At 55.2% G+C, this 20,524-nt stretch overlaps 5 protein-coding genes across 5 annotated transcripts; 2 read left to right on the forward strand and 3 right to left on the reverse strand.

The window, feature by feature from the left end:
* Window positions 1-652: 652 nt before the first annotated feature.
* Window positions 653-2,301, reverse strand: CGCS363_v008788 (putative RING finger protein; the record flags this gene model as incomplete). The annotated part of the gene is made up of 4 exons (XM_036640637.1): window positions 653-656; window positions 731-1,519; window positions 1,610-2,100; window positions 2,158-2,301. 4 exons carry the CDS (start codon window positions 2,299-2,301, stop codon window positions 653-655), a joined length of 1,428 nt encoding a protein of 475 aa, XP_036494487.1.
* Window positions 2,302-3,791: 1,490 nt separating this feature from the next.
* CGCS363_v008789 (Nitrogen assimilation transcription factor nit-4) lies at window positions 3,792-6,189 on the reverse strand (the record flags this gene model as incomplete). The annotated part of the gene is made up of 2 exons (XM_036640638.1): window positions 3,792-4,854; window positions 4,910-6,189. 2 exons carry the CDS (start codon window positions 6,187-6,189, stop codon window positions 3,792-3,794), a joined length of 2,343 nt encoding a protein of 780 aa, XP_036494485.1.
* A 2,797-nt stretch (window positions 6,190-8,986) lies between these two features.
* CGCS363_v008790 (uncharacterized protein) lies at window positions 8,987-9,466 on the forward strand (the record flags this gene model as incomplete). Its single annotated transcript, XM_036640639.1, has 3 exons — window positions 8,987-9,063; window positions 9,162-9,307; window positions 9,360-9,466. The coding sequence occupies 3 exons, from the start codon at window positions 8,987-8,989 to the stop codon at window positions 9,464-9,466; spliced, it is 330 nt and encodes a 109-aa protein (XP_036495179.1).
* Window positions 9,467-9,516: 50 nt separating this feature from the next.
* CGCS363_v008791 (Vegetative incompatibility protein HET-E-1) lies at window positions 9,517-12,065 on the forward strand (the record flags this gene model as incomplete). The annotated part of the gene is made up of 4 exons (XM_036640640.1): window positions 9,517-10,180; window positions 10,239-10,263; window positions 10,315-10,893; window positions 10,946-12,065. 4 exons carry the CDS (start codon window positions 9,517-9,519, stop codon window positions 12,063-12,065), a joined length of 2,388 nt encoding a protein of 795 aa, XP_036495180.1.
* Window positions 12,066-12,855: 790 nt separating this feature from the next.
* Window positions 12,856-15,816, reverse strand: CGCS363_v008792 (Xylanolytic transcriptional activator xlnR-like protein; the record flags this gene model as incomplete). The annotated part of the gene is made up of 3 exons (XM_036640641.1): window positions 12,856-12,999; window positions 13,063-15,407; window positions 15,693-15,816. 3 exons carry the CDS (start codon window positions 15,814-15,816, stop codon window positions 12,856-12,858), a joined length of 2,613 nt encoding a protein of 870 aa, XP_036495178.1.
* Window positions 15,817-20,524: the final 4,708 nt, after the last annotated feature.

Genomic DNA, 20,524 nt, shown 5'->3' on the forward strand with positions numbered 1-20,524 from the left:
GCGGTGTTGCAATATTTCCGTGTGGGTTACCTGTGACCTAATCTGGTGTTGTGACGCTTTCTGACAACACCTCATGGAACATGTAAAGCAGACTGACGGGCTTGCTACCATGCCGCATTTGATGAGCAAATTAAACTCAAGGCTAGGACGCCGTACATGCCACCCACATTTTCTCCCACTGATGAGGGTGACTACGGAGCCTCATGACCATCACATGCGAAAAGAGATAGCCCGTGATCATTCCAAATGCCCTTGCTTTGTGGTGGGCTATGATCTACCAATACATGTCCAGGGCGACAATCAAGCGTCGCCCCGGAATATGACCCTCGTTAGGAGAAAATGGGGAAAACGACCCATGCTAAACGCCGGCAATCCATTTCGTCATTCATAATCTGCCGCCGGCCGGTCCACCCTGCCTGGCATGGTTTTGTCCATGCCCATTATCACTTTTCACTCATCCAACCCTTGTGGCAACCATGCCTCCCTTCACTGGGCCCTGCGCCTGTCTCTCGAGTTGTCTCCCGAACCACTCGAGCCACCTCCCCGAGAAAAGGTGTTTCTCAACCAGTTCAAGGGTCCGTGACTGGATCCGCCATCTTGATTGTTGTTATCTTGATTTCTGTCCCAGTTTCCTGACGACGGGCTTCTGTGTCTAGCTCTGAATGAGTCAGATTGGTGCCGACGTAGGCTAGGAGGCGAGTGAGAATCCCGGCGAGACCGGAAGCTAGACATTCGGCTTGTCTCCTGAGGGCGCTGGGGATTGATGTCTCGGCCTGTGCTAAAGCCATAGAGAGGGGCAGGAACATCCCAATCGGTAGCCGCGGATCGGTCCGGACGCGTCGAGTCCGCCGGTACTGGAGGTGGACCGAGTCCACCGAAGAAGACTGGACGGCTGCCAAAAGACTGCGCTCCCCAGTGGCCGGGGATCCCAGGAGGCGCATCATCCCAGTATGCAGGGTTCTGGTTGCTGCCAGATGAACCTGGGGCAGCATCAGGAGAGCGCTGGGAAGCGTTGTTTCCGCTGTTATTAGCATTGCTCGCACTACCGCTGGTATTGTTGCTGCTCGACTCCTCAATGGGCGTGCGGCAGATCGGGCAGGTGTTGTGCTCCTTCAACCACATCACGACGCACTGATCGTGAAACCAGTGCTTGCAGGGCAAAACTGTCGCATCATCACCGAGGCTGAAGTCGTCGATGCAGATTGTGCACTCAGCCTTGCCCTCTGGTCCCAGCATCTTCTCGTCGACCTTCTTGCGCTCCAGCTTGCTGAGAGCGTCCTCGGTAGCCGGAGGTGCCGCGTTCGACTGAGGGTTTTGCTCCATCAAGGTGGATATTATCCGATCCAAGGCCTCCTGAGTATACACAGCATCTCCATGGCTAGCGTTCGCCGGGTTGAGCATGTTGAGAATCTCATGGAGAAGTGTGGGCGCTCCACCAGCCGCACGCTGTCCTTGGCCAGGGCTGGGAGGTCCGCCCGGGGTCGGGGGTCCTGCTCCTGCCAGAACACTGCTGAAGATACTGGGAAGCTGATTAGCATTGGATCTGATGGATATCATGGTGACTCGAGGTCCATTGGTGGGGTGGCCACGGGGATTTTGGCGAACATACGATTGGAAGGGGTCGGCTCCAGGCCCGACGGGGGATCGGTTGCCGCCTTGATGGATATGGATCGGTCCAGTAGCGATCGTGAAGCTTGTAGTTCCTCCACGGCCTTCTCTGTAATAGGTGCGCACATTGCCTGGGCCTCCAAATAGACCACCGCCAAATCCAGGGGGCGGCCGGGTCTCGTCTGGCGGCGGGCGAGGAGGCATGCCCATACCAAACTCATTGACCATATCAATGAAGCGCCTGATAATCTGGTCGCCATCGGCCGGGTCCGTCGGTTGCCGAGCGTTGGGGGAAGCACCCTGTCCAGGTCTCTGGTTGTCCCATATCGTGCGATGGAGAACAAAGCCACTGGGTCCTCGGTGTAGATGCTCCTCTATGTCGGCCTCTTCTGGGTCAGAGTCGTCGTCCAACGGATGTCTGTGGCGATTAGAGGGTGAATCATGGAGCGGAGGGCCATCCTCTATGAGTCTGGGGTCGTTGTCCGGCGAAACCTGTGCATTCGTTAGATCTTGCCTCCTCGGGACCGTAGGTAATTTAATTTCACGTACAATTTCCGTTATCTCGCTGTCGCAGCGAGGACACTGCAAACCATGCTCGTCTTGCCACCACTCGTTGGAGCAGGCATGACAATATACAGCTTCCCGACCGGCCGTGGCATCCAGGTGACCGCCTCTCGTGGCGTGCGAATCCATTTCAGCCTGGTTGCGCTGGTAGGCTGCTAGGGCGGTAAGTCCAAGGCCCACAGCGAGGCCGGCGGCTCGGAGTGCTCTGAACGCCAGGCTGGATGATGTGGAAGGTCGAAGTTTGGGTAAGGCAGTTGGGAGGGGCAGTATTTCCTTCGGAGGGCGCGTAAGCTATTGGCGAGGACTGCCGAATGCTCTCGTGGTATCAGATAAAATGAGAGCCCAGTGAATGAATGTCGGGAGGCAAATTTCGAAGCAAGTACGGCCTTCGAGAGGAGGTCGCTGTGCTTGTGATGTAGGAAACAGGCTCGCGACGTCAGCCGAATCGAGGTTCAGGTCGTTATCGGCGGAGAGCGGGAGAGCACGACGGCAGTATGGTGGCACGGAACTGTAGGTCGGATCGGTGGAGGCGGAAATGTGGATATGTCGAGCCTGAGTGCAGCAATGTCAGAGTCGGCCTTATGCTTCAAAACGGGAGGCGCAGCCAATGAGGTAGAAACCAAGATTCGCCCCAGAAGCTCGTCTTCGGCATCTATCTCCTCTTCCCTACTCCAAGACGGGCTTGCGCAATGGAGGTGTGTTGGGATGTGGTGGTAAGGCGTAGGGGTGGTGGGCGGGACGTACCTAAGCTAAGCCATGTACAGTGAGCGGAGCTTGGAGAGGAGCATTTCTCCAACAGAAAGCAACAGCAAAGGGCGATGATCGCAGCGCGGAGTAGCTGTAGGTTATTTAGAGAGCGAGAGCGAGACGAAGTGGTAGACGCCTATTTTGCTTCGGGAGGCGAGGGTGAGTCGTAGGAAGTTTGTTCCAAACGGAAGCAAATGAGCAAGGAAAAAAAAAAGAGGGAGAAAAAAACCAGGGTCGCTTTCACGTTTGATGCGTTGGTCCTCCGTTGGTCTTTACTCTTGAGAGCAAAGAGGAAATGGAAGGCACGGGCGGTCGGTAAGTGTAAGTAAGGCAGGGTCGAGGTACCACTCTCTGACGTGACGTTTATGGTGGGGGATGCATCATTCATCGGGCGGTGGTCAGGGTAGAGCTGCTTGCCAGCATGCCCAGGTAGGTACATCCGCACCTACCACGGTCGGTTACTAATCCCGCCGCGGACCAGATGCATTGAATGTTGGCCCCCACTTTGGACCAGCTCTCTCCCCTTCCACCGGCTTCGGTGTGGCGGTGCGTGCCTAGTGCCACCATGTCACGCCATGCGATTCCCGTGTGTTACCTCAACCTCAGCAAGTGATTCACTTAGTCTTGGCTATCTTAGAGTTTGATTTCTTCAGCCATCATGTGTCTGAGGTATGGACACATCTCAAAGGCGCTTTAGTTTGGAGTGGCGAGCTGGCAAACATTCCTGATGTGTCCTCGCGCTGCTTCAATCTGGCCGTTTTGATAAATCGTTGAGGCCAAGTGTATCCGGAAAAATATGTTCAGAAATCGTAGCTAAAGTTTCGTACATGTTCGTCTCTTACAGTCCTTCCGTCCCGGCCCAAGACCCTCATTTAGTCCAGGCCAGGAAGCCAACCGTTACTAGTCAAGGAGCTCAGGTTATCAAAGTTCGTAGCGTTGGTCGTGTCCTCTGGTGACTGCCGCGGCGGAATCCCACTGTTGCTGTCCGTGAACAGAAACATCTGGTCGTTTGTCGGCATGGACCCTGGCATATTCCACGCCTCAAAGTTCTGATGCCACTTGGCGCCGTCGTTGAGAAACCAATCTTGGTCGAGCCCCTGGAATACCTGGCCCGTCGAGACTCTTGGTGCCGAACCGCCTGCTTGTGAGGTACTCATGCTGCCTCCTTGTGCGCTAGTCATTGGTGGGAAGCGTTGTGGTTGTTGCTGCTGGTACATAGACTGGGCAAGGCCGGTCGGAAGCCCACTACCACCGAGAGACTCTGAAGTCATACTCATGCTGGGCCCGTTGTCGGCAGGACGTGACCTTGCTGGAGGCCCCGCGCCGCTAATCTGTGCCAAGGACGCGCTTCCCATAATGATATCGCTGGGAGAAAGGTCTGCTTGGCTCACTGCGGGTAGGTTATACTGAGTGATTGGGCTGAATGACTCTGGTTCCGTGGTCGTCGGGACGTGTGATGCTGGTTGCTGTGACGGTGAAGCGGTGGTATTGGATCGTGGTGTTGGCACATCGGAGGTGTTGAAGTGGCCGTACTTCTCATCGGTCCGTTGCAGAACAACGGAAGCTTCCTCAGGCAGCTCAACATTCCACTTGCGCGCTAGAACGCTGATGATGCTCAAAGTCCGCCGGGCGCATGGCCAGTCCTCGGCAATCTCCTCGAGGTGTTTTACGCCGTGGATGATGTCTCTTTTGGCGGTCTTCTCGGGCAGGTTGAGCAGGTGGATTGTACAGGCGCTGTGGATCATGTAAACGGCAATGTTACAGATCTGGCGTAGGTTCCATGACTTCTTGTACAGCCTCATCAGCTTTGACATGGCGCCAGCGTTGGCGGTGCATATCCTCCTGGGCGAGACGTGCGACGGAAGCGGGGACGCTGCTGGCGTATACTTCAAGAAGGGCCTGAAGAGGTGGATATATTGGAGATGGAAGAACATGCTGTTGACAGTTAGAAAAGGGAACGGCGGCTCGATAATAACATCGCAAGACTTACTGGAGAAGGATCACGTGTGGCATTTGCCCTTCCCTTGGCTCCAGCTCTTGAGGCAGTTCCTTGCGCCAATCCTCGAGCCTCCGATGCAGCTCGCTCAACTTCTTCAGCTCCACAGCCTTGCCGCTTGACCGGCCAATATGGTTAGGGTGGTAAAAGAACAATAGCAAGTCGCTGCTGATCTCACAAAGTGTTGAGAACTGCAACCCTACCGCGCGCGTCCTCGATGGCTGCCTGTTGGTATGGTCGGATCCTGCGTCCGTATAGGGGGACCAAAGTTCAGCGTCCTCGTTGGGGAAGACATCGTACTTGGGTACGTTGTATGAGTTTTTGGGTATCTGTGGCAGCCGCCCAAGATAGTTGGACCATGCCTTGTCAAACAAGAAACAACCCCAGAAGGTCACCCTCCTGGCGTCCACCCCTTGTTCGCCGAGATTCTTCTTGTCCGTTGATGTGCCGCCATCATCATAGTTCAAGCCGAGATCCTGGGCCATTCGGAAGGCCATGCCGGAGTACACCCATCCCTTGGCCTCTCGCCCGCACCCGGCTTCCCGAACGGACATGAGGGCCAATGCCTGAACGGTGGTGAGCTTCGGACGTTCGTACTCGTCATTCTCGACGATAAGTCGTTTTGCCTCGGCGAAGAAATGGTCTCCTTTTGTGCGGCTGTCGCCCGGTGTTCCGCAGGCGCCAGGCACGCTGGTGAAGTGACTTCCGAGAGCCAAGATAGCGTTGACAAGTAATGGCGAGCAATAAACAGTGTTGGAGTGGTTTACCCCGTGCTTGCCCTTGAAGAGGTCCTGGTAAAATAACGTTTTGGACATTGTCGTAAAGTAAGTGTAGTGATAGTTGAAGTACATGTTCAGTAGATGGGCGATGAGTTCCTTATCCTTCGTCACCCTTGTCCAACTGGTGACGGGATCTTCGTTAGCCGAGTTTGTGTCCGACTCGGGTTCGTTGGAGCTGGCTTCACCCAAGTCAACGTAGATGAGGTTGGAGGTGCCTCCGATGAAGCGCACTGAGCCGTTTTCTAGGCGTAGCTCGCCCATTTTGCGGGCCAATTCTCTTTCACCCTCCATGGGCTGATCAGCAGGATACTCGTCTTCCCCTTCGTCGTTTTCCGCAGTCTCTTGGGACATTATTTCTCGCCGCAAAATCTGTTGGGCAACAGTATCGAGGCTGTCACAAGTCCTGATTCTCCGGACAATTTCTGGCACCTCGTCTTCGGAGGCGTTCAGGATAGCTTCGATGAGAATCTGCAGGGTGGAGTTCTGTGCCTTCATACTGTCGGCTTTCTCCCTGTAGACGCCTTTCCGACGATGATCTGAGTTGGGATCATAAACACACTCAGTGCCATAGACGCTGGCGCATGCCGCGCAGCTTGGGATTGCGCCATCACATTTCGATTTTCTCCTGCGACAGGCTACGCAAGCTGTGCTCACACATCGTCGCTTCTGGGGACCGTCGCCGCCCCTGCGGGACTTCTTCTTGGGCTGTGGCGCTGAGGAGGAATCCGGAGAGCTCGTGCTAGGGTTGGCGGATGACGCCTGAGGAAACAGATGTTGGTTGTCCATCTCGCCTCTTTAGTCGACTGGCACAGAGGACGTCAAGGTCATGGCCCAGTGTGCTGGGTCTGGTGCAGACGCGGAGCACGGAGATGTGGGAATGTGATGGGGGCGGTATCCCGGGGAATGGGGACGGTGCAGCAGGAGGAGCTGATAATGGGCAGATTACCCCACCAGATCAGGGAGGGCGGCGAGATGACGCTGCTGTGCCTTAATCGCAGTGCCGCAGAGATAAAGATGCACTGGGCGAGACCTGGGCTGGGGATCTGAATGCGACAGGCGTGGATCTGAGGGGTCGCGGAGTCTGCGGGCGGGCGCCGCAGTGGTCTAACGTAGGTAGGTAGGAAGATATCGATAAGGATAGACACCTTGCCCTGTCGTCGAGATAAAGAATCTGGCTGGCAATTGGGGCGTGCAGGGTATGCGGGATTGGCGCAGCGCAGCGTCTGATGCGCAAAGCGAAGAGATGGGCAGGGCAACCGGGGTGGCTTGGCCGGCTGATATCCGGAGAGAGTGAAGGTATTGAAGAAAGGTGACTCCAGCGGTTTGCCGAATAGCAGCTGGTGGTTGATATGTCTGGGTCTTAAAGTTCTTCAATCATAGCTGCTCGAGGAGTGACTTTTGATTTGGAGTGTACGAGAACAAGGGAGTTCTTCGAGTTGTCTACGACGGAATCAGAACATGTTCTTATGAGGGAAAAAGCTGACCAGGAAAAGGGCGTGAGGACAGGCCTTGGGATGCTGGAGGGGTTTGGTGTCTCGTGCGCCGCCCGGCTGGTTCGCGGGCTGTTCGGGCTCAGGAGATGGGGGATAATTGCATAGCAACACTGGATATTGAGATATTACGTACCTAAAACCAGGCCTTGGTGCTTGCCTTGGGAAGAAGTCTGTGTCGCTAGAACGAAACGTTTTGCGCCGGCCCCCGGTGCTGTACACTACGAATGAGTCGCGGTACTGAGCCGAAGTGTCAACTGGTGTGGGATGGTACCACAGAAGTGTGGAGGGGATGTCGTGCTGGTGGCTAGTCCATGGAAGACAGTAAGTAAGGTACGGATAGACCATGGGGGAGGGAGGGACGGAAGGCAACCGACAAATCAAGGGCCGGGTTCAGGTTGTAAAGTCGAGTGAGGGGGGCAAGGAGAGACGGGAACCAACAAAGCGGGATGAGAAATCAATCGTCTTTGACAGGTCCAGGCTTTCTTTTGACAACGGGTGGAAGCGTCGGCTTGCCTGTGGCTTGGGCCTAGACGGTGGACGATGCTAAGAATAACAGGCAGAGCGCCCCGGATCGTCAGGTGAAGGAAGTGCGGCAGCTTAGAGGTAGACTGCCAATAGGTCGTGGTTAGAGGCGTGTAAGTGTTGAGTCAAAGCTGGCTCTGGTAGAGAATCCGACGATTCGTCAGGTAGGAGACGGAAGTGTGCAGAGTGGTTTAGCAAGTGCAAAAGTGCAACAGCTATGACTCCATCAGTAAACAAACCTTGGGGTGCATTACACCACTTAGCCCTCAACCCACCTACCTAGGTACACTACGGTCCTGCTTAGAAGTTACCTACTAGGTAGTAGTAGTAGTAGTAGGTGAGTAGTAAGCCGCAGACTGGCGCCCTCCAAGGCTGCTCCAGAATATTTGGGACGATTTGATATCTCCGCGGCCCGTCAACGCACGAATGGGGAGGCGAACCGCCAAGAAGGGAACAACCATGTCTGGGCGCACTGCGGGAAGGCCTCGGTGGAGTCGTTTGGTTACAGCATCGCCAAACGCCCAGGGCTGTTGCTTCGAGAAATGGATGAATGGTTGAATTGCTGGATATCCCTGGATGATGTGTGTCCTTACAGGTGAGGACAGGATTCTCGAGGCCAGACACCGGATTTCCAAACAGCTACCATTCAGCAGGCGCTTCATGTAGTGATCTCAGCGTTGCAAGAGCTAAACTCTCGTGTGCCTTTGTCCCGCCATTGTGTTCCGTCATTGTCTGGCTCGACCGTCAACTCGGAAACTCGGCGTCTGAAATGCTGTCTGCCTTTCTGTCCTGCGACGATCTTCGTCCGACGTGCAGAGGACAGGGCAGCAGATGCTGGACGATGCAGTTTGAGATACCCGTCTATGCGAGTATCCCATGCAGAAAGTAAGGAATTCCATGTGGAAAGGCGATCCGTTGTGGGTTGTGATGTGGAATCATACATGACGAAAGGAGTTCTCCTTCTTGGCATCCAATACAGAATGAAGCAGTTGGCAGGCATCGTCAATCCAAGATCCTGTCTGCCTTCCTTGAAGTGCCAGTTGAAGTTTCAGTGCACGTTCCTTCCTCACAGCTGCACCACGGCAGGCAGGGGCTCATGTTGCTGCTCCCCCACAAACGGCAGGCGCATTGGATCCAGTGGAGCAACAACACTGAACACTGCGCCTGTGAAGTCTGAACCGCTGAAGGCATCCACTCCACGTCCACTCGCAGTGCTGCACCGTTGCAGCAACCCGTCCACCTCTCCCCACATTTACCGCCGACCTGAATCTTCATCCATGGCTGTGACAAGTTCAGTGTTCGCTCTCGCGCGACGTGTGAAGGGTTCTGCAGCCTGCCCCGCTTCGCATTTGAGGTCAGTCCAATCCCATCTGATCCAATCCAACTCAACCCATTCAACCTTGCCCGAGAGAGTTCAAACCCACCACGTCTAACTCAACCACCCGCGTCAAGCTATCAACGCCCGCCTCGGAAACCACCAGAATTGTCGCACCCGAGACCTTGCAACTCGACCGGGTTTGTGGCGCCGCAACTACGGTACTACAGTCTACAGATACCCGCAACCCCAACTGCAGCTACGACTGCGACTGCCCCCAACGGTACCTTTGCTCGGGAACTAGACGGGCTGCCTCCCGCATGACTCTACTCTAGTCTTGCGGTCAGTAATTAATGTGCGATGGCATCCGTACTGCCACTCGACCGACGTCACCGGCCGAGCTATGGCCAGCCGACAACCACTGACCCGTTTCGATCGCTAGATTAGCTTCGTCTGTTAATCCCGCCCGCCCGCGCCGCCACCGAGCTCCAAATGGCCGAGGCTCTGACCGTGATAGAGGTCGCCGCGTTCATCACCGAAGTCGTTGACCGTCTCTGCACCTACGTCTCTGCCGTGAGATCCGCCAAAGATGACATCCGTAAACTTACCCAGGAGCTCTTTGCTCTCAAAGGAGCCATGTACCAGGTTAATCTTCAGACAAGATCAGACTCATTTGAGCCATGGCAGACTCAGGTCCAATCTGTCCTCGCCTTGACCAACGAGACCCTCGACGCCATGCAAAAGAAGCTTGGAACTCCAAGCACTTCCAAAGTGGGCCAAGCCATCCAGAGCCTGACTTGGCCCTTCAAGTCGGATGATGTCGAACACTATCTGGCAACCATTGAGCGTTCCAAAACCTGGTTCATTATGATCCTGATGCGCGACTCGGTCGACACCACCGCGACTGTCTTGACGGAGATGCAGCGATTGACATCCATGGTGCGCCAAGACATCCTCGACAAGAAGACCCACCAAGAGCTCGAGGAAACTGCCGACTTGCTCAAGTGGTTGTCGCCCGTCAACAGCAAAGACAAACTGCGTGACTCTGCTGCTGACCGAGTGCCGGGGAGCGGGCAATGGATCCATGCCGGCCGGTTCTCGGCATGGGAGGAGGGCGGTCCGACCAACTGGCCTGTGTTTTGGATTGCCGGCCGGTGTAAGTTCGACCCCGAAGCCCCCGTCTGCTGTCAACCTGCCTCGACTAATGCAATCAGCGGGTTCGGGTAAAACGGTTCTTTTGTGAGTCTCTTGCTGCCAAGGTTTAGCTTGCCATCGCTTACACCTCTTCAGTTCTCACCTGGTCGAGAAGCTTCAAGAGCGGATCGACTCCGATGCCTTGGACACGACCAGCAAAGTTGGTCTGGGGTTTCACTGTTGCTCGCTGGATGATACTGCGTCTCAAGCGATACCGAATGTGTTTGGGTCCATCTTGGCTCAGATCGGAGCCGCGAGACCAGAAATCCTCGATCATGTTCGGCCGCTCAGACAGTCGGGTAACACTTTGATACCCCAGAACAACCTGTCCATCACCCAGATCCATGAGGTCATGGACCAGGCATTGGGGCTGTTCGACATTTTCTACCTCACAATTGACGCCTTGAACGAGACTAGTTACGAGGCCCTCATCATCCAGATCTTGCTTGATCTCTGCGAGAAACATACCAATCTCCGCGTCTTGGTTACTTGTACTCACGAGCCTGTTGATGCATCCCCCAAGATATATCTCAGGCAAATGAACACCGAGTCCATCCATTCGGATATCGAGCTGTACGTGAAACACAGGCTATCAAACGAACGCAGCCTTCAAACCCTGAGGCCCGAAATTCAAGAGGAGATAAGGACCAAGATCGTATCAGACGCTGATGGGACGTATGTTGCGACAGAACACCAAACTTCTATATCATGAGCTGACAGTTTCTAGGTTTCGATGGGCAAAAGTCTGCATGGACAGACTGAGTGTGCTTCGCACGCCACGGGATGTGAAGCGAGCACTCCAAGACATGCCCTCTACCCTCAACGAGACCTACGCGGCAATCTTGAACCGCATCCCACAACAAGATAAGGAAATTGCCCGCGAGGCCCTTACCTGGCTGAGCTTTTCCCAGCGTCCTTTGGGCCTCGAAGAGCTTGCGGAAGCCGTCGTCGTCGAAGAAAACGACACCGACATTGATAACGACTGCCGGCTGAACGACCCGTCCATCATTCCACAGATATGTCAAGACCTGGTCCACGTTAGCAAAAAGACCGTCACTCTCGCTCACGACTCAATACGAACTTGCTTGCAATCGGACTGGATTCGCACATCCGACGCTTCAGACTTTGCGCTCGACACCACGGAGGGCCACCGCAAAATGATGCGCAAGTGCCTTGCATACCTTAACTTCAACCCGTTCGCTTCAGGCCCAACAAACAAACAGAGGCAGATGGACAGTCGCTTCGCCAAATATCCTCTTCTCGACTACGCAGCGACCATGTGGCCAATCCACTCGGAACGATTTGCAATGGCTGAAGCCGACGAGCGTCTCATCCTCGACTTTTTCGAGACAAAGAAACACTCAAATGGCGGCCCGTTCGAATCCTGGGTGCAGTACATCATGCAGACAACCAATTTGAACGCTATCCGCAATACAGAGCCCCTGTACTACGCTGTTTCATACGGCATGACGTCCATCCTCAAGCTCCTTCTCAAACCAGAGCACAAGGTCGATGTCAACAAGAAAGGCGGACGGTTCTACTCGCCACCGCTCTTCGTTGCCGTCTGGAAGGGCAACGTCGAAGACGCCAAGTTGCTATTGAGAGCAGGTGCAAACCCGGATGCCTACGACACGATTGGGCAAACCAGCCGCCGTCTGGCCGTGTCTCGGGACATGGACGAGTTGGTAGAGCTCATCGATGAGCTGTGGCCAGACAAGGTATGGCATACCGTCGCGCTCAAGGCTGAACGGCGCAAAAAGTCTGAAAGGTGGGAGCGCTTTAAGCAAGACTCGGCCAGGCGTCGGATGGAATCTCAGCAGCTTAGGATTGAGTGGGTGGAGTCATGAAGGGTGCCTCACCTCTGGCAACCGAATAGGCCGTAGATTACATCACTCAAAAGCACGATACCCTTTTTTTGCATCAGAACAGCTGCGGGTTTTCAGTACCCGGCACCTAATCATCCTTAATACTTCCCTTTGTGCATACAATGCTGCAACACCTCACTGGAAGAAGCACTGGCCAAAGGGGGCCATTCAAGTTAATCCACAAAACCTCCTTATTGGAGACCACCCATGTTTTCTGTGCTAGAGCGACTGCATTTCCTATGGGTTCGCATATGCTCTGTCTAAGTAGTACTGTCGTTATTACACATCCGAAGACCAGGCTCGCTCCAAGCATAACAGAAAGCATCAGATTTTGGAGAACCATGTGCGAAGATGTTGCCATTGCAACCCAAGTCAGCTCCAAGTCATCGATATTTACGAGGCTATTTACATGAATCCAAACATTCGTGCATTCATCCATCCCGCCCCCATTTCTCCCGTCATCCCCCGGCAACCCGCACAACTCCCCTGGTATAAACTTGTAAAGAAGAATAAAAAAATATCGAAAAAGCCAACAAGTAGACAACGTCCTATGCCTTTCCCCCAAAGCTTATGTACTCCATCGCAATGTGTGTGATGTTTTTTTTGTGTGGCCCGCCCATATCCCGCCATACCCGATCCCCAGCGCCGCGGCCAAAATTCCCATGTCGCACCGTTTCCGTTTTCCGTATCCCGTATTCCCTCGTGATATTGCCGTCCACGCATCAAATATATCGTTTTTCATACTTGAACTATCTTCTAAGCATGAAAGGCCCTAAAGAGCGAGGCCGGTCCCGTCGCCTGTCCAGCGGTACAGCGCGAGCAGCTCGCGACGGCGCTGGTGCTGCTCGTTGAGGTCTTCGGGCACGCGGCCCCTGACTTGGGCCAGAGCACTTCGCATTACTTTACTAAAGTTGCGCTGGATGAAATGGTCAGCACATACGTTGTTAAGTAGGAAATCGCAGAAGGAAGGCCTGCTTACCTGGTACTCCGTGTTGAGCGTCACGACGCAAGCCTCATGTGCACGCACAATCGTCTCGCACGCCTTGACGACGCTGGGCGACGCCTCGAGCTGGAGCTTGTCGGCGATGAGGAGCAGGAGGAAGGACCCTTGCAGCAGGTAGATGCCAAAGAAGAAGGGCATGAACTCCAGGCCGGGGTCGAACTCGAGAATGTTGCTGATGGCCTCGGCCGCCGAGACGGCGTGGCCCGTTGCGGTGATGAAGCCCTGGGACGAGATCCAGAGGTCGTTGTCGTCGATGAGGTTGATGGGGTCCCATTTGCCAGCCAGGAGGATGTGCAGGACGTGCATGACGTGGGTGCCGTAGGCCATGACAATCTTCGTTTGGATGTCGCTCTCGGTCATGCGGTTCGAGGCATTGGTGTGGACTGAGTGGACAGACGGAGTGCCGATGTCTGCGATGGAGCCGTGCTCGCCATTTTCTGGGTTGACAAGGTCAATCTTGTCGTCCAGGTTGACATGGCGCGTGAGGTGCTGCTGCTCGAAGCGCTTGAGGCTGTGCTCGTAGGCCTCTAGGTGTCGTGTGATTTCGCTCGCCTGGTCGTCCCACTCGCGGGCGGAACGGAAGCCAACGCCGAACCTGGGGTGATTGCGGGCGTGGTGCAGGTCGACAATCTCGCCCAAGATGGTCATGAGGGGCAGGAAGTACCCGAAAATGCTATGCCCTGTGCATTCGAAATGCGGACCACGGACACGGCCGGACTGGCTGGAGGCGTCTCCGAGGCTTGGATCGGTGGTGTTGTCAAGCTGGCGGAAGTCGCCATTTTGCCAGGCAGTATCGTCCATGGGTTGCAGAAGACCAGCGCATTCGAGATCGAGGAGGAATAATGGCCTGTTGTAGCAGAGGGCCAGATGTCGATCAACGATGTAAGTCAGCCACCAGATACGTCGACGCTCTTCGCGTTCTTCTTCTGTGATGACGCCCGGGTGGCCGTTGCTGCCGATGCCATCTTCGGCCTCGCCGTCTGCGTCGATGTCGTGATTTTGGCTCATAGACATGGGAGTTGGAGGTAGTTCACGACCCAGTTTTAGCTCACGAGCCAGAGACCAGGCAGCGTTCCACCAGCGAAGACTCGCGCCCTTGTATTCGCTTGCCGATACTACCGTTGCGAGATGGATGTAGGTGATGACATCGTCCAGCGTCCCTGCAGCGCCGAACGGACCCGATTCTCCGGTGAGCGCATCCATGCTGATGGACCCGGGGAGCGCTACTCCAAGGCCGCCAAGAGCAACGCCATCAATGACTGGACTGGTGACTGGTGAGGTGTCGCCAGACGGGGTGTGGATGAGTGGCTTGAGCAAGCTCACTGTCAGTTCCAATAGCTTCTGGCAGATCTTTCCTCGAGCCGATGGGACACTGGTGAGGAATGGAGCATCGCTGGTCTGAGCAGAAACCCAGAGCATACTAGCCAACAAGGCAGGCTGACAGAACCTCGGTTTCGTGGGGTGAAGGAAAGATCGCTTCCGGAAGACGAATCCCAGCACGTATGGAGACATCGGGTGCATTTGCGCAGACGATGATGAGGCGAAGTACAGATCAATGAGATCGCATGCCAAGGAGACCGGGAGAAGACTCCCAATATGTGGCAGTAGAGGCTGCAACACTGGGTACCGTAGTTGTTGGTTAGGTTGAGTGTAGCCTGTAGGCATATGAGTTGGATACTGCGTTGGCGGCGAGGACATGGAGATCCATTCGGGAGACGTCGGTTCGCCTGCCAGCGGATAGGCACTAATCGGACTTGCTGCGATGCGAAACGGCGCGCCGTTGGCGTATGCAGTCGGACTGTGCGTCTGAATGGCGTAAGGGATGTCAGGATATGCTGAGATGTTCCCCTGATTTGGGCCGTATGCGGCATGTGAGGGGCCCGCCATCATGTGTGTTCCCAGGCTCTGTCTATCGTATCCCGGAGGCACGCCTCCGTATCCGTTGAGATCGAGAGTAGTAGGGCTTTCCAAGTGGTCCCTATCCATACCATGGTGTCCTGTCAATTGAGCTTGATGACCAGCAATATCGCCGAGACTATCAAGCGAGCCCGTCCGTTGACTCCGTTGCATGGCTTCGTCGCCGAGGTCATCAAGAGTCTTGCCGCCATGGTGTTGTTGCAAGTCATCAATAGAGGGCTGGCCAGTCTTTGAATTATTTGACTCCGACTGTTCTGAAGATTGCCCGTTGTCTTCAGATGGCGACTTTGGCCCTTGGCCGGCTGATGCTGCTGCTTGCGCGGCTGCTTGTGCGGCAAGGTCCTTCCGCGATGCCTTTCCTCTCTTCTTTCGCTCCCGAACGTATTCACACCCCAGGCCAAACTCTATGAAGGGTGTTAGTGAGGAGCTCGAGAGATGAACTGAGTTAGTCTTTCGATCCTTACCTATGCAATGGGCGCATGGGTGCTGCCCGTCACATTTCGTCCGAAGCTGGTTACACTGATCGCATGCTCGACTGATTCTTCTGCGGATGGGTCCAGAGGCACTTGGTGTTCTTGCACCGGGTCCATACGGGTATTGACGATGCTTGTGCTGGGGCCCGGCCCGGGCAAGATGCGGATTGTGTACTCCTACATGCTGTTGTATTTGCTGAAGCGCGTAATGCGAACTTGGGGCGAGTGCGTCCATCCCGGGTGTATGGGGATGACCGTTCTGGACGTGGGTGTTGGAGAAGAGCGTGTTGGGTGGCATGCCATGATATGGCGAGAAACGGTGTAGTGGGTTGGATAGCATTCTGTCCTCGTTGTGCTGGGGCCAAGCCCGCTTATGGTTGCGTAATGGGTGAATCGTGAACGATATTCAGATATGCTTGAGTTTCTGTTGTTCATGCGTAGTTGAAATCGAGCTGAGAGCGGCTGAAAGCAAGTCTAGGAATCGTCTAGGTTTCGATGGCTGGACGTCGTCGTTGGGGTGGACTAGGGAATGGCGAGTAACATATATCTAGAGGCAGACTCAAAAGCGAGAGCCTTTCTACGCAGCTCAGTTAGCGGCACATAAACGAGCCGGGAGTGCGTCAGGGGGCAAATCAAGGAGACAGGCGGGCATTGAGTAAAGTAATATGGTCCAAAATAAGGGGCACGACCACCAGAGAGACCACCAGTACCACCGTTGGAGTATGGCACAGCTAGCACATTGGCATGGCGGGGTTGATGCGTGCCAGGCCGACTTGCCTGGACGGGAGAGATGGAAGGGGGGTGTGGAAAAGTCACCGCGAGTGTGGGAAGCCTGGTGTACTTCTGACCGAATCGAAGCGCAACTCACCTTACACCTTGGTTGTCTTCCGCTATGATTCGTTGAAGAGTCGTCTTCGGTGGCTTTAGACACGAAGACGACTTTTGGTGAATCGTAAGTCGAACCTTTTGCGTTCCACTTCTTCGGGTTCGAATACTGCGACAGCGACGATGCGGTCTCTGTCGTGAGCTGTTGCCGATGCAATGATCTAAGCTGCTGCGAAGACTGTAGCTGTACGATTGCGAGAAGGCGACCGACTCGATGAATGTTTCAACTAGAACCCCCCTTGTCGTTTCCGCCTCTCTGATTGCCAGTCTTCTTTCGAATGGTCGTAGATAGAAACTTGGCATGTATACGAGAAAGCGCTCGAGGCCGAGGTGAAGATGTGGGCGAGTTCAGACGGCACGGTTATCGTCCCGTGCGACCCTCGCATTGGCAAAGTAATAAACACGCGGGACGAAAGGGCAAGAGGTGGAGGAGCTGGGGTGACTAGGAAAGGTAGAAGATCTGTCTACACGCGAGAACAGACAGCGAAAAAGAAAGGAAAACGTTCGGCGACGCATCTACATTGAGACGTCTCTACGGCGCGTCTGGTTCTCGAAGGGGGGAAGAAGCGAGAAGGTCACATTCAGGATCCTCGGGCTTAGGTATTATATGGTACGCTTGTACATAATAGCTGTGAGGGACGGGGCAGGGTTGCAGTGAGGGGAGCAGGGGTCTAGCTCACGATGGGCGATGGTAAGGTGAGGAGCAACGAACAGCAGCCACAGGAAAACTGGCGAAGGCGGCCATTTACGGGTGTGTGGTGGAGAAGAGCGGCATCTTGGGCGAGGGACAGGGCCACATGCTCAAAGTTGCTGTGCCGGTCTAGAACTAAAAGTTTTCCACCCCCAGGCTGATCTTGTCGAGCTCTAGTCGACTGAGATGTGTGGCACAGGCCCAGCATATTCTGGTCGATCCTCAGACGAGATGAAGCTGGGCTCAGCCGGTGAGCGTGACGGACGGGGATGCAGCTGCAGAAGCGATGAAGGCAGCGAAGGAAGCCATCGAGGTGGCGGTGACAGACGACGTAGCGGACGGGATGGCTAGTGTCATGTCATCAAAGCTTTTCCCATCCACCGGGACGGGTTTCTCCCCACCGTTCCTCTTGTCTCTCGTGCTCTCCTCCCCGACGGCCTCGGTCGTCTCCTCCGCGCCTCGGGACAACCCCCGTAGCCACGACACTTGCTCCTTGGGTCAGGCAGGTTGGAGGCCGAAAGTAGACGGTAGCGTGGTGCTATGTAGGGGTGGCGCGGCACACACACTGGGGGGTGCCAATCTCGAGAGATGGGGAATCGTCTTTTCGAGTCTGCTTCTCCAGCTTCAAGGCTTGTCTCCAGACCTCCAGAACTCCACCCGCTCCGGCCCCAAGTGGGTTGGAGGGAGGCCCGGTGTCGTTGGACTGTGCCATCCCAGCCAATAATACCATTCGGCTTGGCGGAAGGGTTCTTGGCTTCTTCTCTTTCGGTTCGACTACCGCCGAACAGACATGACCGTCGTTCTTCTGAAGTTCTGCTCCATCCTTCTTCGTCCGTTGTCCGGCACTGTTGGTCCTTCCACTCAGGCGCAGCCTCGTTCTGTCGTAGGTAATGCTCGGTACCGACCAGCGCTCGCCAGACACGGCGACGGGTTGGCCCTATAGCGAAGTCTGTTATAATGTTTGCCGGGATTTGTGCTTCCTTCCCATTACCGCAAACGGCAAGCATGACCAGGATTCGAGCCGCTGTGGAGCAAGGACGAGCATTGGAGCGCGATGTGGCCGTTGTGGTGCCTCTCTCTGCGCCGGACAGCGGGCGAAGTTGCGGAGACGAGCTTCCTTTTCAACACTCGTGGGCCGCTTCGAGCTGCATTGGCGTTGCGCTCGGGCGCCGTACCGCGCTGCTGTGACGAGCGGTTGACATAGGAGATCAGACAATAAGAGCTTCTCTCGGCTCGAGTATTTTGTTCTGGAAGGCGTGGGAAGAGGAGGGCGTTCTGAGGTGGTGTGAAGAGCAGAATATGGGGGAGTGAAGTGAGGGCGTCCCTGCAAGAACCCCAGATTTCGTACTGCGTGCCCAAGGTAGGCTGCATTGACTGAACCTAATTCAAAAGAGAGCCAAGCAGGCGGAGACGAACGAACGCCTTGCACGGGTACGGCGCACCATGTCTGCCGCAGACTCGCAGACTCGCAGAGGAAGAACCGGGCCTGTCAGAAAGGTGCGGATGGCGCGTCGCCTAGCGGGATGGCTTTACTGACGCACAAGCGGCGTTGCGGGCGTGGGCGCGAGGGATTTGAGCGTCAGTATGCGCCACGAATGTACCGTAGACGGTGGTGTTGATGCCCTCCCAAGGCAGGTAATCTGCACTCTCTTGGGGCCCGCTGCAGGTGGTTGTTGGTCTGCCGGTACATGCCAGTACAAATTCTGCGAGCTAGGTAGGTAGGTAGGTAGGTAGACGAGCAACGACGACAGGGATTGTGGTGGTTGGTGTGGTAGAGAATGCGGAGAGAAGCCATGTCGAATCCGATGGCGAGGTTGGGCTGCGATGAATGGGCATGAGATGGGACGGCTCTGGTCAGGTTGGAGAAGTGGAAGTTCCAGTCAGCCCAGGTCGTGGTCGTAATTGCTGACGCGAACCTAAGGTACCTGACTCTGCAGCAGCTGTTTTTCAGGGAGTTTGCTCGCATGGGCGTAGGTTATTGCCCCTAAGGATACAGGATACGCGGCGACGGCGATCTCCAGCGCTGTAAGACGAGCATTTGCTCGGGCTTGCTTTTAGTGACCGAATGACTTCGTTATTCTCTGGGAGGTACTTGCGAAGATTGATCCATGCAACCTGCCTAGGTCTACGGTAGTAAGTAAGTGAGGTGCACGCACTTCACTCAGACTGCAGGAACCACCGGTTGCCATCAGGGTCTCCCCCCTTCCTTCCTCCATTCTTGCTTCCTTCCCCCTTCTACGTCCATCCCAGTTGCCTACGTAATTACCTTAGATGCCTACACGTAGCTTTCCTCTGTCAGGAGCGAGGGAACTCGCAATGGGAAGGTACAACCCCCGACCGGAAAGCATTCCCTGTCCATTTGCAGAGACCTCTGCCAAGTTGACATCTCTGAGGTGAGCTTCAAACACAACATCACCACTCTGGCCTAAACGCTGACTATCACCCAGCCTGACGCCCTTAACCGCATCAACCAGTCTCTGTTCAAGTCTGAGATTCTCGCTGACGCCCGCCGGAAGGCAAATGACGTGGAGCCCGACTGTTAAATGATGACCCGGAGAGGACGAGGTCGGGCAATTTCCAAAAAAGCAAAACTTCAGCTCCGGTTCCGCAGTCGAATGCCGGCAACTTCACCAGGATTCCCTACTCGCTTGAGCTCCGACAGAGATCAAGAGACCCAGCAGCAGCACCCAGCGACCAGCCACACTTTCAACCCATCATCCCCAGAAACCCAAATTGGCGGGGGCAGCCTGAGGGTGTCGACTTAATATCAGCAAAAGCAGCTGTAAGGGGCATCTCGCCCTGGCAGATGCTCACAGATCGAAATAAGGGACCAAGTACTGCCGACTATTTCCTGCCTAGCCCTGCACTAATACTCTTACCCAGAAGCCTGATGACGCTGGCCGGGATGCACCTCGATGACTATGAACTGGCTACAGCAGTCTTGATCGAAACCGACATACCGCGTCTTCGTACGCACTTTAAGCTTCGACAAGCTTTTCCTCGTTCAACAGGAATGGACGACAATCTACGTACTGAGAGTCTTCAGCTGGCCAGACCAAAGTGACAGCATGTACTGGGAGGTATCATCTGCCTGCTGTCTTCGCTGCTCGATCCGCACGCACCCTCTGAGCAGGCGTTCCAGCGGTTGCGACCCAACCAAACACTTGCGCAGTCACCCTACGATTGACGTGTTTCGAGCCGCGAGCGTGTGAAGAAGCCGCCTTTGCGATCCGGCCCACTCAGCGTCCTCCAACTCTTTCTTCTCCGCACATGCGGAGCAAAGGATGTCTCCGCCTCCTCACCTCCTCACCTCCCACACCTCGTCGAGTCATCCCTCAGTCCGCCCCCAAAAGGTCCCATTCGGTCCTTTCCGAGATTCGTACGAAGGAGCATAGTATACCAAGCCCAAGTCGTCAGTCGGCGGTCATCTTGTCTCTTCAATCCGCCATGCCTATGCGTGCTACGAAAGACA

This window comes from Colletotrichum siamense, assembly GCF_013390195.1.
Source record: "Colletotrichum siamense strain Cg363 chromosome Unknown KSG_Cg363_contig05, whole genome shotgun sequence".
NCBI lineage: Eukaryota > Fungi > Ascomycota > Sordariomycetes > Glomerellales > Glomerellaceae > Colletotrichum > Colletotrichum siamense.